The sequence below is a fragment of the Podarcis vaucheri genome, assembly GCF_965113315.1.
Source record: "Podarcis vaucheri genome assembly, chromosome: 4".
Lineage (NCBI taxonomy): Eukaryota > Metazoa > Chordata > Lepidosauria > Squamata > Lacertidae > Podarcis > Podarcis vaucheri.
The window spans coordinates 6,490,625-6,504,590 of record NC_138762.1 but is presented as its reverse complement, the minus strand read 5'-3'; the positions used below and the strand labels follow the sequence as shown (position 1 = coordinate 6,504,590).

The following is a 13,966-nucleotide window of genomic DNA, read 5'->3' as shown; positions in this document are numbered from 1 at the left end:
GCTCTCAGCTCTCACCTCCATCTCCTGCACGTCCCCATGAGACAGCCGCCACAATCCTGGGAACGGCTTCGGCTGGCTGGTCAGTGCCAGATTTACGTGTAAACTAAAAAGCTCTAGCTTAGGGCCCCACTCTCTTGAGGGCCCGCCAAAACACTTAAAGGGAAAAAACCTGGATGTACATTTCCAGAATATAAGATAAAAAAAGAAATAAAATGAAACCTACATACAGCAACAGTGTTTCGTGTTGTGTAGGTTCCTGTGATGTAAGTCATGGGCCCCGCCAGCTCGCCTGCTCCCTACAATATCACTGGTTTGCTCCTTTCTATATACAGGGTGCCTACATTCTGCTATTTATCGTTATTAGTAGTTTGAATCATATATTTACACCTATTATTATGTCACGTTATAGCAAGTTTCTAGAGACTAGATTATGAGTGTTGTGTTTCTAAAGGAACTTTTGTTATTGCCAAATGCCAATGTGTTTCCATTATTAAGTTTGTGATGAATAAAAAATCGTTTTAAGTTAGAGCTTAATAATGATTTCACTATTAATATACTTCTTATTTGTATTTCAGTTCAACAATTACTTTGATAAAATACATATTTTGTTATGTGCAAATGGCTTTAGATACCCATTAGGTCCATGTCGGACAGCAGCGACCATTTGTTGTTGACAAAGGACAGCTGGACATAGAAAGGGCCCCATTGCCTTCAGTAGCTGAGGGCCTCATCAAACCTCAATCCGGCCCTGGGCTGGCTAAACCAGGTGAGTGTGGTTGATGGGTCACAAACCCTCGGGAGGTGGGTGTGTTTGTGTGTGTGTGTGCAAGAGAGAGAGGTCAGATCTTGTGATCTCCTGTGCTAAAGGCATTTCACAGCATGATTAACCCCCTGGTTTTGTCCTGCCTAGGGAGCACTGAAGAAAAAACACAGTGGTGAGCATCTGATGAGGGTATGAATTCAGGCTGCTGGGTTATGAGTCCTACAGGCCCATGCATGAATATTTGCTTCATGCCTCCTTTATCCTTGTGGAGTTTGGAACTGACAGGCTTAAAACTCCCTGGTGTCCTGTATCTGGGAGGAGCTTGACGTAGAGAAGTGCGTCACAGTCTGTGTCACTGTTCAGGCTTGCTTTCGCTTCTGTCTGAGAGACGCAGCTCAGCTCGGAGGCTGCGTGTGTGCTTTTGGAGCACAGAGATGCCGGAAAGCTCCGATGGAATGAGACTGATTTATGGCTTGTAAATAAACGCTTCTAGAGATAAGAACCGAACTGTCTCCTGACGTGATTTATCCCTCATCTCACACGGACGCAGGACCGCTGCTACTCTGCTCTTCCTGCCAGGTCAGCTCCCCAGCAGAGCTGCGCAGGGGAAGCCTGACTGGACGCAGGATTAATTTTCCCAAAATCCTAACCCCCAGATCAGCCGCAATATTTTCAACGCCTTGGGGAGATGGACGTTACCAAAGCCCGTGGCAGGTAGACAGGATGACGCTGGAGTCTGGCAAGGCTTCCACATATCCTCCATAATAGCAGTCCACCTGCAAGGTTCAAAAACAGCACTTTAAAATGGGTCGGAACAGAACTGAATTGACCAGGGTTCCTTCTACCCAAAGGAGCCGCTCAGTATTAATAATAATAATAATAATAATAATAATAATAATAATAATTTATTATTTATAACCCACCCATCTGCCTGGGTTTCCTCAACCACTCCGGGCAGCTTCCAACAGAATATTAAAATGCAATAATGTATTAAACATTAAAAGCTTCCTTAAAGAGGGCTGCCTTCAGATGTCTTCTAAAAGTCTGGTAGTTGTTTATTTCCTTGTTCCACAGGGTGGGTGCCACCACCAAGAAGGCCCTATGCCTGGTTCCCTGTAACTTGGCTTCTCGCAGTGAGGGAACCACCAGAAGGCACTGTTACCTCAGTGTCCGGGCAGAACGATGGAGGTGGAGACACTCCTTCAGGTATACTGGACCGAGGCCGTTTAGGGCTTTAAAGGTCAACACCAACACTTTGAACTGTGCTCGGAAACATACTGGGAGCCAGTGTAGGTCTTTCAAGACCGGTGTTATGTGGTCTCGGCGGCCGCCCCCAGTCACCAGTCTAGCTGCCGCATTCTGGATTAGTTGTGGTTTCCGGGTCACCTTCAAAGGTAGCCCCACGTAGAGCGTGTTGCAGTAGTCCAAGCAGGAGATAACCAGAGCATGCACCACTCTGGCAAGACAGTCTGCAGGGAGGGTCTCATCCTGCATTCCAGATGGAGCTGGTGGACAGCTGCCCTGGACACAGAATTGACCTGCGCCTCCATGGACAGCTGTGAGTCCAAAATGACTCCTAGGCTGCGCACCTGGTCCTTCAGGGGCACAGTTACCCCATTCAGGACCAGGGAGCCCCCCACACCCGCCTGCCTCCTGTCCCCCCAAAACGGTACTTCTGTCTTGTCAGGATTCAACCTCAATCTGTTAGCCGCCATCCATCCTCCAACAGCCTCCAGACACTCACACAGGACCTTCACCGCCTTCACTGGTTCTGATTTAAAAGAGAGGTGGAGGTAGAGCTCAGGGCTAAAGGACAGGAATCTTAGCTAAGCAACACACATTGTGGTTCTGTAGCAGGAAACCCCCCCCCCATCATTCAGTTTGTACAAACTTCACACACGCTCACACTCACACACTACATACGCTACACTTCTGTTATAAATTCATAGAAAATCAACCATACATCGGATTTGCACTGTTCCACTTTTATTTTACTCCATGAAGGAAAGACTACAAAAAGGGGAAGGTTTGATACAGGGCACCATAATCCCTTCACCATACCAGCACATCAACAGGAGCCCTGCCCAGTTGCTATGCCAGCCCTGATGGTCCCAGACAGAAGACAATCAAGCTCACAAAGAACTTGCATATGGGAGTGGATTTAGCACAGACTGGAACAAAGGACAATAATCAGCTCTTCCCTCTGGGGGCAGGAAACTGCAAAGTCCCCTCTGTCACCTGGAAAATGACTCATAGGGAGGGTGAAAGGAAGAACCAGCCAGGTGACAGGACACTCAGGTTACCACCACAACTCCTCCCTCAACCACTCCATGTATGCGTGATGTTTCTGGGGGTGGGCTTGACGTACAGGATGGGAATTTCAAAAGTTTTTATAAGGCCTTGCACACCATTTTTCTGTGTCCTTTCTCTCTCCTGCAAGTGAGGGGAGCACCCTGTTGCAACAGTTCAATAAAGGCCAAGCCTACAGGCTGCTGATTTGCTCCAATTTACTCTGGTTGGTGTCTTTACTTTTTGTCCAAGGGAGCCCTCGGATTTTTCCGGTAACAGTTCGCAACTAACCTACAAACTGTAAAGGTAAAGGGATCTCTGACCATTAGGTCCAGTCGTGACCGACTCTGGGGTTGCGGCGCTCATCTCGCTTTATTGGCCTAGGGAGCCGGCGTACAGCTTCCGGGTCATGTGGCCAGCATGACTAAGCCACTTCTGGCGAACCAGAGCAGCACAAAGAAACGTCGTTTACCTTCCCACCGGAGTGGTACCCATTTATCTACTTGCACTGTGTTCTTTCAAACTGCTAGGTTGGCAGAAGCAGGGACCGAGTAGTGAGAGCTCACCCTGTTGTGGAGATTTGAACCGCTGACCTTCTGATCAGCAAGCCCTAGGCTCTGTGGTTTAGCCCACAGCGCCACCCGCGTCCCTTTTACCTACAAACTGATCGTGTATTAATTAAATGGGTGGAATTTATGGCGAAGGAACTGAACTGTGCGGCTGAAGTCAGAGGGCAGAGATGGCAAGAACCTGATGTGACAGGATTCTTTTTTGCTTTCATTTTCATTAAACTGGTTACAAAGACACTTGCTCCTGCTCCAACAGCAGCAGTGAGGATCAGGGAGCTGCTGTATTCACAAAGTCCTCAGACTGATTTCTGGCAATATTGTTTGAAAGCAGGAGGAGACGCAATGGATCACTGTCCTGCTTCCCTTCTCAGCTTTCAAGCAGATATTCAGGAGTATGGACCATTATCCAACTGGGGCTATGATTGCGGGATGGTGTCAGCAAGAGGCTTAAAAGCCCCACAAATGCCACATGTGCATGTCATCCCCTCACTAGATTTGGGCATCCACACTTAAATCCTGCCCAAGACAAACTGAGGGCAAGATCAGACCCTCTAAGTGCCCCTGTTTTCCAGGGACAGTCCTGGATTTACAGAAGCCACCCCAGTTTCTGATTTGATCCTGGAATGTCTCGCTTTTCCTTAGGACATCCCTATTTTCATCAAAATGTTGTGGGATTTGTTTGTTTTTTGAGTTATATGACCCCCGAGCCAAGGAGATAAGTAACTCTACGACCTCTAGACAACATCTGAAGACAGCCCTGCATAGGGAAGTTTTTTTAAAAAAAATGTTTAATGTTTTATTATGTTTTAATATAGGTTGAAAGCTGCCCAGAATGGCTGGGGCATTCCAGTCAGGTGGAAGGGGTATAAATCACATAATAATAGTAGTAGTAGTATTAGTAGTAGTAGTAATAATAATAATAATAATAATAATAATAATAATAATAGAATAAAGGTAAAGGGACCCCTGACCATTAGGTCCAGTCGTGGCCGACTGGGATTGTGGCACTCATCTCACTTTATTGGCCGAGGGAGGTACAGCTTCTGGGTCATGTGGCCAGCATGACTAAGCCGCTTCTGGTGAACCAGAGCAGCGCATGGAAACGCCGTTTACCTTCCCGCCAGAGCGGTACCTATTTATCTACTTGCACTTTGAGGTGCTTTCAAACTGCTAGGTTAGCAGGAGCAGGGACCGAGCAACGGGAGCTCACCCCGTCGCAGGGATTCGAACCGCCACCCTTCTGATCGGCAAGTCCTAGGCTCTGTGGTTTAACCCACAGCGCTACCCGCGTCCCCAGTAATAGAACAGGAGGTCTCTATTTTCATTGGAGAAGGGCTACCTGAAATGACTGTGAGCTACATTATGATCCCATCTTCCACAGAGGTTATATTCCAAGGATGGCGCATATAAGCGCATTGAGCCTGCACAAGCATCCTTAACCTTCTGGAGCACCTACAGAGGGCTTGGCTAAAAGGCTATTAGTGGCTTAGCGGCTTAGAAAAGGGGGGGGGAGCGAAAAAAATCGCAAGACTCGCAAGACGTTTTCGTCTTGCGAAGCAAGCCCATAGGGAAATTCGTCTTGCGAAGCGCATCGAAAAACGGAAAACCCTTTCGTCTAGCGGGTTTTTCGTCTTGCGAGGCATTCGTCTTGCGGGGCACCACTGTATTAAATCTCTCTCTATATATATTAAAATAATCCATGCTTAATGTCATCTTAATAATAACACCCTCAAGGTCCCAGGCCTCAGAGAGGTTAGGCTGGCCTCAACTAGAGCCAGGGCCTTCTCGGCTGCGGCTCCAAACTGGTGGAATGCTCTGTCACAAGAGACTAGGGCCCTGCGGGACTTGACATCTTTCCGCAGGGCCTGCAAGACAGAGTTGTTCCGCCAGGCCTTTGGTCAGGGCGCAGCCTGACTCCCTCCTCTGGCAACCTGCACAGAATTTTGTTTAATCGGTTGCCATCAATTTGATTTTAACTAATTTTTATAATGAAATATTTTTAGAATGTGTTATTATTTGATTGTTTATTTGATTGTTGTTAGCCGCCCTGAGCCCGGCTCAGCTGGGGAGGGCGGGATATAAATAAAACTTATTATTATTATTATTATTATCTTTGCCCTTCTAAAAATATGAATAAAATGAACCTGTATATATGGGTTCTGCACTTGACGTTTTCCTTCTGTATTAAAGGAGTAAACAGGCATATTTCGAAATATAAAGAATCTGCAAATAGAAAGCTTGCATTAGAAACACGGGGTGTACTTGCAAATGCTGCGTCTAGACTCAGCAAACAATTTCTGATTATTGGCCATTTCTGCTTGTCATTCCAAACAGAATGTTCCTATTGACATTTTACTATGAAAAAAGCAACCGCTTACTTCTGTCGAAGGTGAATAGTTCTGTCAGATCCTTCAATTCTAATTATATAAGACACTTCTCTCTAAAGGATTCAAATGAAATATATATATAGTTAAAACCTGAGACAAATTACGCCTACAATTAGTCTATTCTGTATACTTTCATAATAGAATTGCTACTATTCTTTAGCTCCCTCTCTTAGTCTTAAAAAAAATCAGTAATACACACTCAAAAACCATTCTTCATTTTGGATTGAGGTTTTTCTTTCTTCAAGGGGTTTTTATTGCAGATATTGGGAATGTTAATTGCTGTCCTCCCCCATTCTGGGCATTGTGTGATACCGCCCCCTACAGTCCATATTTGGAACTGCCGCTTTTAACAACTGATGAAGCCTTAGCATCTTGAAGCAGGGAATTGGTCGGTTGGTCCAGTACAGAATATCTTCTCTTTTTTTTTTACCTTCAGTAGCTTAGGGCCTCATCAAATCTAAATCCAGCCCTGCGTGCAAGTGATGGAGCCATCAACTCTACTGGTACCCTACCTCATCCCTGTCTTGCAGTGAGCAGCAGTGAGCAGATCTTGGGAGTGGCTCCCCCCCCCAAATCACACCTGCTACTCCTACTTTTCACCTCAGAATCATCACAGCCACAAAGTGTGTAGGCGGAGCATAGCCATAGCCCTCCCCTCACCCCGTGAATTTGCCTAATCCCCTTTTAAAGCCACCCAAGTCGGTAGCCACCCCTGTCTCCAGTGGCCAGGAGTTCCGCAAATTAACTACGCGCCGCGCAAAAAAGCAGTCTGTCACCCCTGGGGTATTACGAGGTCAGGTAAGCTATTGATCGATGAGTTCAGGCAGGTGGCGTGTTAGCAAAATTACCTTATTGGAGAGGCCAGATTTCGGATTGAGCGTTTGTGGGATCACCACTTCGGAGTAAAGGTATTTAGAAGCTTCCATAAGTCCTGGGAAGAAAAGCAGTTTTTCAAAGGGCGAAAAGTGTGCTCAGAGTCTTGCCATAAGCACACTGCCTTTGGAGCCAGAGAGGCAGGGCAGATGATGATGAAAATTGCTCGGAACGCCTTTCCTGATTGGCTGGAGCTCTGGACCAGTTCACCCCTATTTCTTAATTATATAACGCTCTGTACGTGCTCAGAGACACTCTTGGGTTTGTTATTTTATCTGCTCCAGAGCCAACACAAGCTAGCAGTGGTGTGGCGGTTGGAAGTGTTGGGCTAGGACCTGGGAGACCAGGGTTCAAATCTTCCCACGTGGCCGTCATGAAGCTCTCTGGGTGTGACGTTGGGGGCCAGTCGCTGCCTCTCAACACAGCCTTTTGGGGGGTATTAATATTTTATCGAAAATGGATCAATTTTAAAGAAAAAAGGTGATACAAAGAGAAGAAAAGAAAGATAAAATGGAACAAAAATGTGTAGAAATGTGTGCGTGTGTGTGTTGTGTGTGTATATATATGAGAATATATATGAAAAATACCCTAATTCATACATTATTTTATAAATTTGATATTATTATCCTAATACATATGTAAATTAAGGTTACCAGATTTTTTTCAATTAATCCAGGGACACTTTTCAACTTCAATGGATTTTGTATGGGGACTGATTTGTAAATCCGGGGACTGTCCCCGGGAAACAGGGACATCTGGTAACCTTAATGTAAATATTAATAGCCTACTACATTTTGTATAAGCTCATTCCAAACACTGTCACATTTATCCAAACAAAGTCTAGCCCGGTAAGCAGTCTAATTATTGTTGTTGTTATTTTGTTGTTTATACCCCACCCATCTGGCTTTGTCTCCCCAGCCACTCTGGGCGGCTTCCAGCAAAATATAAAAAAATAATAATGAAATGTCAGGCGTTAAAGACATAAGCAAAAGTATCAGCAGATTGTTGATCCGTTTATTAAGGGGGATCCTATCTAGGCCTATCTGCATAGCCTACTTCACAGGGCGGATGTGGGGATTACGGTATTTTTGGCTCTATAAGACTCACTTTTTCCCTCCTAAAAAGTAAGGGGAAATGTGTGTGCATCTTATAGAGCGAATGCAGGCTGCGCAGCTGTCCCAGAAGCCAGAACAGCAAGAGGGATCGCTGCTTTTGCTTCTGGGATTCAGAATATTTTTTTTCTTGTTTTCCTCCTCCAAAAACTAGGTGCGTCTTGTGGTCTGGTGCATCTTATAGAGCAAAAAATACGGTAAATGTTGAGCTCCTTGGGGAGGAAAAGCTGGCGTATATAAATGCAATACATAGGGCAGTAGACAAATAAACAAAGAAACCGGATTCGGAGACCTGAGCATGTATGGATCCCTGGAGCTCCTCAGCTGGGACCCACAGAGGGAGAGACAGGGGAGGGGAAGGTCTCCCCCTTGAATGCCCCCCCCCACTTTTTACCCACCTGGGCCAAGGAGGACAAGGAGTAGGGGCAGCATCCATGGGACCGACATGCCCTGCCCTGGCCGAGGCAAAGGGGGCCACATTCCTGGCCTCCAGCGGCTTTTGCCCCCCTCGGGCGTCTCCCGGCAACGGGCCCCTCCCCAGAGCTCCAACTGTCACTCGGTTCCGATTCCCAACGCTCCGCCGCCAATCAAAGCCCCGCAAGCCCCGCCTCTGGTCCCAGGGACCGCCCCCTGAAGCCGCCACCGGCCACTCGGGCTGCGAGCCTCTTGGGACGCCTGCCTGCCCATCAGCCCAAACTCCTGCCCCTTCCCTCAAGCCCCAACCCTCTGACGGCCAACAGCTGCCAATCAGTGTCAAGCCCCGCCCTGTACGTACTGTGGGGTGTATAACTTATAGCAGTGAAGTACAACATCCCTACAGTGGACGTGTTAAGAGATGTTTTGTACGACAGGTGGATATGTCGAAATATATGAAAAAATGGGAAAAAATTGTCCAGTAGCACCTTAGAGACTAAGTTTGTTCTTGGTATAAGCCATGGGTAGGCAACCTAAAGCCAGAGGGCCAGATCCAGCCCAATCTGGCCCACAGACGGTCCGGGAATCAGCATGTTTTTACATGAGTAGAATGTGTCCTTTTATTTAAAATGCATCTCTGGGTTCTTTGTGGGGCATAGGAATTTGTTCATTTCCCCCCTCCAAATATAGTCCGGCCCCCCACAAGGTCGGAGGGACAGTGGACTGGCCCCACGCTGAAAAAGTTTGCTGACCCCTGGTATAAGCTTTTGTGTGCATGCACACTTCTTCAGAAACAGTGGTACCTTGGGTTAAGTACTTAATTCGTTCCAGAGGTCCGTACTTAACCTGAAACTGTTCTTAACCTGAAGCACCACTTTAGCTAATGGGGCCTCCTGCTGCCGCTGTGCCGCCGGAGCACAATTTCTGTTCTCATCTTGAAGCAATGTTCTTAAGCTGAGGTACTATTTCTGGGTTAGCGGAGCCTGTAACCTGAAGCCTCTGTAACCTGAGGTACCACTGCACACACAAAAGCTTATACCAAGAACAAACTTAGTTGGTCTCTAAGGTGCTACTGGACATTTAAATTTTTTTGTATATCTATTTCGACTGTATCAGAGCAACACAGCTACCTCCCTGAAGGTGGATATGTTTCTCTGTTTGGGGATGGACCTGTTGCATGGGGTAGTTATAAACAGAACTGTGTCGCATTGTCTTCCACAGAAGGAGAGTACCGTATTTTTTGCTCTATAAGACTCACTTTTTCCCTCCTAAAAAGTAAGGGGAAATGTGTGTGCGTCTTATGGAGCAAATGCAGACTGCGCAGCTATCCCAGAAGCCAGAACAGCAAGAGGGATCGTTGCTTTCGCTGCACAGCAATCCCTCTTGCTGTTCTGGCTTCTGGGATTCAGAATATTTTTTTCCTTGTTTTCCTCCTCCAAAAACTAGGTGCGTCTTATGGTCTGGTGCGTCTTATAGAGCGAAAAATATGGTATGTTGCACCTACAGAAGCGTGCAGAGAGGTTGCCTGGATGGATCAACTCATGAGGGGCTTTGGGTTGGTGAGCAAGGGACCTGTTAAGCTGCTAGAGGACAATCAGAGTTGCACGAAGCTGTCTCTGAGTGAGAAGTTCCACGTGAGGATGAAACATTGTGGAGAAGTACCACTACATGCTCTCCTTCTGGGAATCTTGATACAATACAGTTCATTGCAGTCTTTTGCGCATGGTTTAGCACTTCTGTGCATGCGCGACCGCCAAAATCTGGAAGTAACCCATTCCGGGTTTTGGTGGTCCGTAACCCGAAAAAACGCACCTTGAAGCGTTTGTAACCCGAGGTATGACTGATTGGAATGAATAATCCCAATCAATTTTGTCAAAAGCCTTGTAAACATCTAGGGAGCCTAGTACACAAGGTACTCCTATATGATCTTCTGGGTCTTTACTTGGTCTTAATATCACAACAATTCTAGAATCTTTTCACGACTTAGGCTCTGCCGTTCCAGCTGTCTTTGCACATGGGGCAATAGATAAAAATAATAAAAAATATCCCGGTAGGCCATTCATGGTGCTCTGTGTGATTTACGTTTCTTAATGGCTCAATAAATATCCTCCACTGGTGTTACCAAGGATTGTTTCTGTTCATTGGTGATTTTCTCCAACCTATTAGTTTCTATATATCGTTGGATTGAATCCAGGTTCAAGTTTTCCTTTGTATATAGTTTATTGTAAAATAATTTGAATTCATTTCTAATCTAGAGTCAAATATTTGTGAGCCACTGTTCATTTTTACAGAGTTGGTTCTCTTTTGGAGATTTCGCTGTTTCAATTTATATGCTAATAATGTAGAATTTTTGTAGCCAAATTCATATAATTTTTTATTTGAGTAGTGCATTGAGATGGATATTTTCTCAGTTCCTAATGCTTGCAATTCAAATCTTTTCTGCATTATGTTGCTGTATTTTGTTTCGTTTTGTTTCCAGTTCATTTGTGCAGTTGTTCAAATTTAATTAGCTATGCCATTAGAAAGTCTCTCATTTTGGTTCTTTCTTTTTAATGCTTGTACTTAGGATTTCACTTCCAAGAAATGCCCTTAGGATGCTAGTTTCTCATAAGGAGGTGCACTGACCCCCAACTTTCCTCTAGCATTTCCCTGAAAATTTTTGGGGTGCAGGAGAAGAGACAGGCCTCCCTTGAGAGCAGAGGGAAGTGCAAATAAATTGCAATAAGGTAGGCATGTCCAAAGTCCGTTTCGGGGGCCTAATCTGGCCCCTGTGGCAGTTTATTTCCTGGGGTAAAATGGTAAAAAATGCTCAACAAGTTCAATCCAAAAAAAAGTTCAACAACTTTGGTTGGCCCTCACACATGTTCACTTCATTAAATCTGGCCCTCTTTGGAAAAAAGTTTGGACACCCCTGCAGTAAGGGAAAGGAAGGATTTTAGACAGAATGCATAGCAAAAGAAATAAGGGTTTAATAATGAAAATAAAGGGGATAATACAGTGGTCCCTTGATTCTCAAACTCCTTTGTACTCAAACAACTTGGAACCCAAACACTGCAAACCCGGAAGTACCGTAAGTTCCAGTTTGCGAACTTTTTTTGGAAGCTGAACATGCTCCGTTTTGAGTGTTACGCTTCCGATTTGAGTGCCACACTTCCATTTTGAGTGTTACACTGAGGTCTGTCTGTTTTTGCCATTTATTTTGCGTTTTTGTTTTTGTGGCTTTTTTTTGTTTTTGTTTTTGTGACTGTGTGGAACAAAGTTCAGCTACTGATTGATTGTGTGACTGCAGTACATGGTTTATTGCTTTCATTTTATGGATCAATGGTCTCATTAGATAGCAAAATCCATGTTAAATGTCTGTTTTAGGGGTTGTTTTTAAAAGTCTGGAACGGACGGATTAATCCATTTTGTGTTCCTTTCTATGGGAAAGCGCGCCTTGGTTTTGGAACGGACTTTGGGTACGGATTAAATTTGAGAACCAAGGCACCACTGTAGAATGAAAGCAGATTCTTCCAGGTCCCAAGAGAAGCGGGCCTTCATAGTAGTTCGTCGTAATCCTGGCCACCCACCTGCACCTCCACCCACTGTAACCAGGGGAACTCCCTGCTACATGGGATAATAAAATGAAAAGCTCCACCCACCACCTTTCCCCTGGACTGTAAAACAACAACAACTATGTGTGGTGTAGTGATTAGAGTGCCAGAGACCATGGTTCAAATCCCCCACTTGGGCTGGAATTTGGTCTTCGGTCAGTCACCGCCTCTCAGTTTGACCTGTTAGTTTCTATTTGCCACTGAGTAGATGCTTAGAGTCACAAGGCTCTGTTTACATTCCAGAGACAGTCCAGGCTATTGGAAGTCTCACGGGAGACTAGAGACGGATGTGACATTACTGGTTTCCTGCTTCCTTTGTTCCTTCGTTTCAGTTGCTCTCTGCTTTCATAGAGAGAGGATGTGAAGGAATGGGTTTCCAAAACCCAAAAACTGACTGTGCAGGCAGTTTTTAAACTGCACCAAAATTCCTATTTTTCCTTAGCTAAAATGCATAAACTCAAGCCGTTGAGTAAATCCATAACAAGAACAAATCTCTCTCTCCCTTATCAGTCCGTGGCGGCAATGAGTGACCTTGCCAAGTTACAGTACAGCAGGGGTGATGCGTGTGTGCTTTATCTTATGTGCTGACCACAAAGACGCGCAGACCCACGTCTGGGAATAACGCCAGAGTGTGTTCTCGGAAATGGTGACCCCTGCGCCCCAGATAAGAGTAGGAAGAGGAAGATCCTTTTATGGTCAGAAGTACAGGAAGGAAGATCCTTTTATGGTTGAGAGTACCAGAGCAGGAACATATGTGATGTCAACCTGTGTACGTACGCCGACGTGGTTGGGCTCCTAGGGGAGAAGTGAGAGGGTGCCTGGAGGATATATAAACTGCATGGAACCTGTCATTTCTTTGTACTTGCTGTGGACTCACCACGCAGGTGCCTTCTGCTATCTGGAGAGCAGAATAAACTCTTTCTTTGAACCAACCTCAGGTGTCGTTTGACTTCCTTCCTCCTGTCCCGGAGCAACGCCGACCCAATCGGTGAACTCCAATAAGGCTACAGATGTCTTTTCTGTCTGCGTAGCTTAGAAATAAAACTCTTTGCAATGTAGCCATAAATCTCATCACTTCCGCATGCTGCTGGAAACTCGGCTTAATGGGGGAATGTGCCTTGGAGCCTCATCAAAGGCTCAGGTCGTTAATTATTTGCCGGGAGGGCGATTCTGGAAAATGAGCTTTATCAGCTTGGCCGAGTGGAGATCCTGACATGACCTACCTCACTGTGCTGGTCCCGTGGGTTACCCGAGAGGCAAGGTCCAAGTCCGGTCCGTAGTGAAAGGTGCAACGTGGAGGCAGTCCATAGTAGCTGAAGCTGGGTGCAGGGCAGGGAGTTGGGTGAAGTCAGGAACAGGCTTGCAAGCAGGGAGCCAGGGCGGGTCCGGAGCTCAGGCAGGAACTAGCAACCAACAATGTTGCTCCCGCAACTTGGGACTGGGGCTGGCCGGCTTTTATCTGCCCCGAGGCATAGGGCGGCCCTGATCCTCTGGTGACTCGCCTCTCCTGGCCTGGAAGCAAGCACTCCTCCTGCGGGAACTTAGTTCACTCCGCCTCTCTGCCCTGAGCCTCTGCAGCTCAGGAGAGGCTGGAGGGTTACTGGACCCAGAGGCAACCTCAGCTTTCTCTGACAGGGCTGAGAGTGGAGCACTTGCAGGCAATGGGTCCTCCATCACCTCCGGAGCCAGAGCAGACTCAGCTGATGCCTGCACCTGAGGATCCAGCACAGGTGAGGACCCTTCAGGCTCAGGCCCCAGCCCCGGCTCAGCTGGTTCTGGAGGCGGGGACTCCTGTGCATCCCTCAGGTTCATCATCCGAGTCCGAATCCCAGGCCATCACACTCGCAGAGTTGTTGCAGGGATTAAATTAGGAGGGTGGGAGTCCCATGTGCATTAACTTGAGCTCCTTGGAGAAAGGAGCAAGACGTGAATGCATTGAATAAATAAGGACCAGAGACTCCAGAGA

General features: G+C 46.3%; 1 protein-coding gene across 2 annotated transcripts in view; it reads right to left on the bottom strand.

The window, feature by feature from the left end:
* LOC309530343 (disintegrin and metalloproteinase domain-containing protein 21-like) overlaps positions 1-8,551 on the bottom strand; it is a 38,686-nt gene extending 30,135 nt beyond the window's left edge. For both annotated transcript variants that reach the window (XM_082219225.1, XM_082219226.1), the window contains exons 1-5: positions 8,392-8,551; positions 6,857-6,939; positions 6,000-6,061; positions 5,766-5,844; positions 1,463-1,539 (exon numbers count right to left, since the gene is read on the bottom strand). In XM_082219225.1, coding sequence (XP_082075351.1) covers positions 1,463-1,539; positions 5,766-5,844; positions 6,000-6,061; positions 6,857-6,939; positions 8,392-8,473 — 383 coding nt within the window. In that variant the 5' untranslated portion in view covers positions 8,474-8,551. The remainder of the gene's footprint in view (positions 1-1,462; positions 1,540-5,765; positions 5,845-5,999; positions 6,062-6,856; positions 6,940-8,391) is intronic.
* Positions 8,552-13,966: the final 5,415 nt, after the last annotated feature.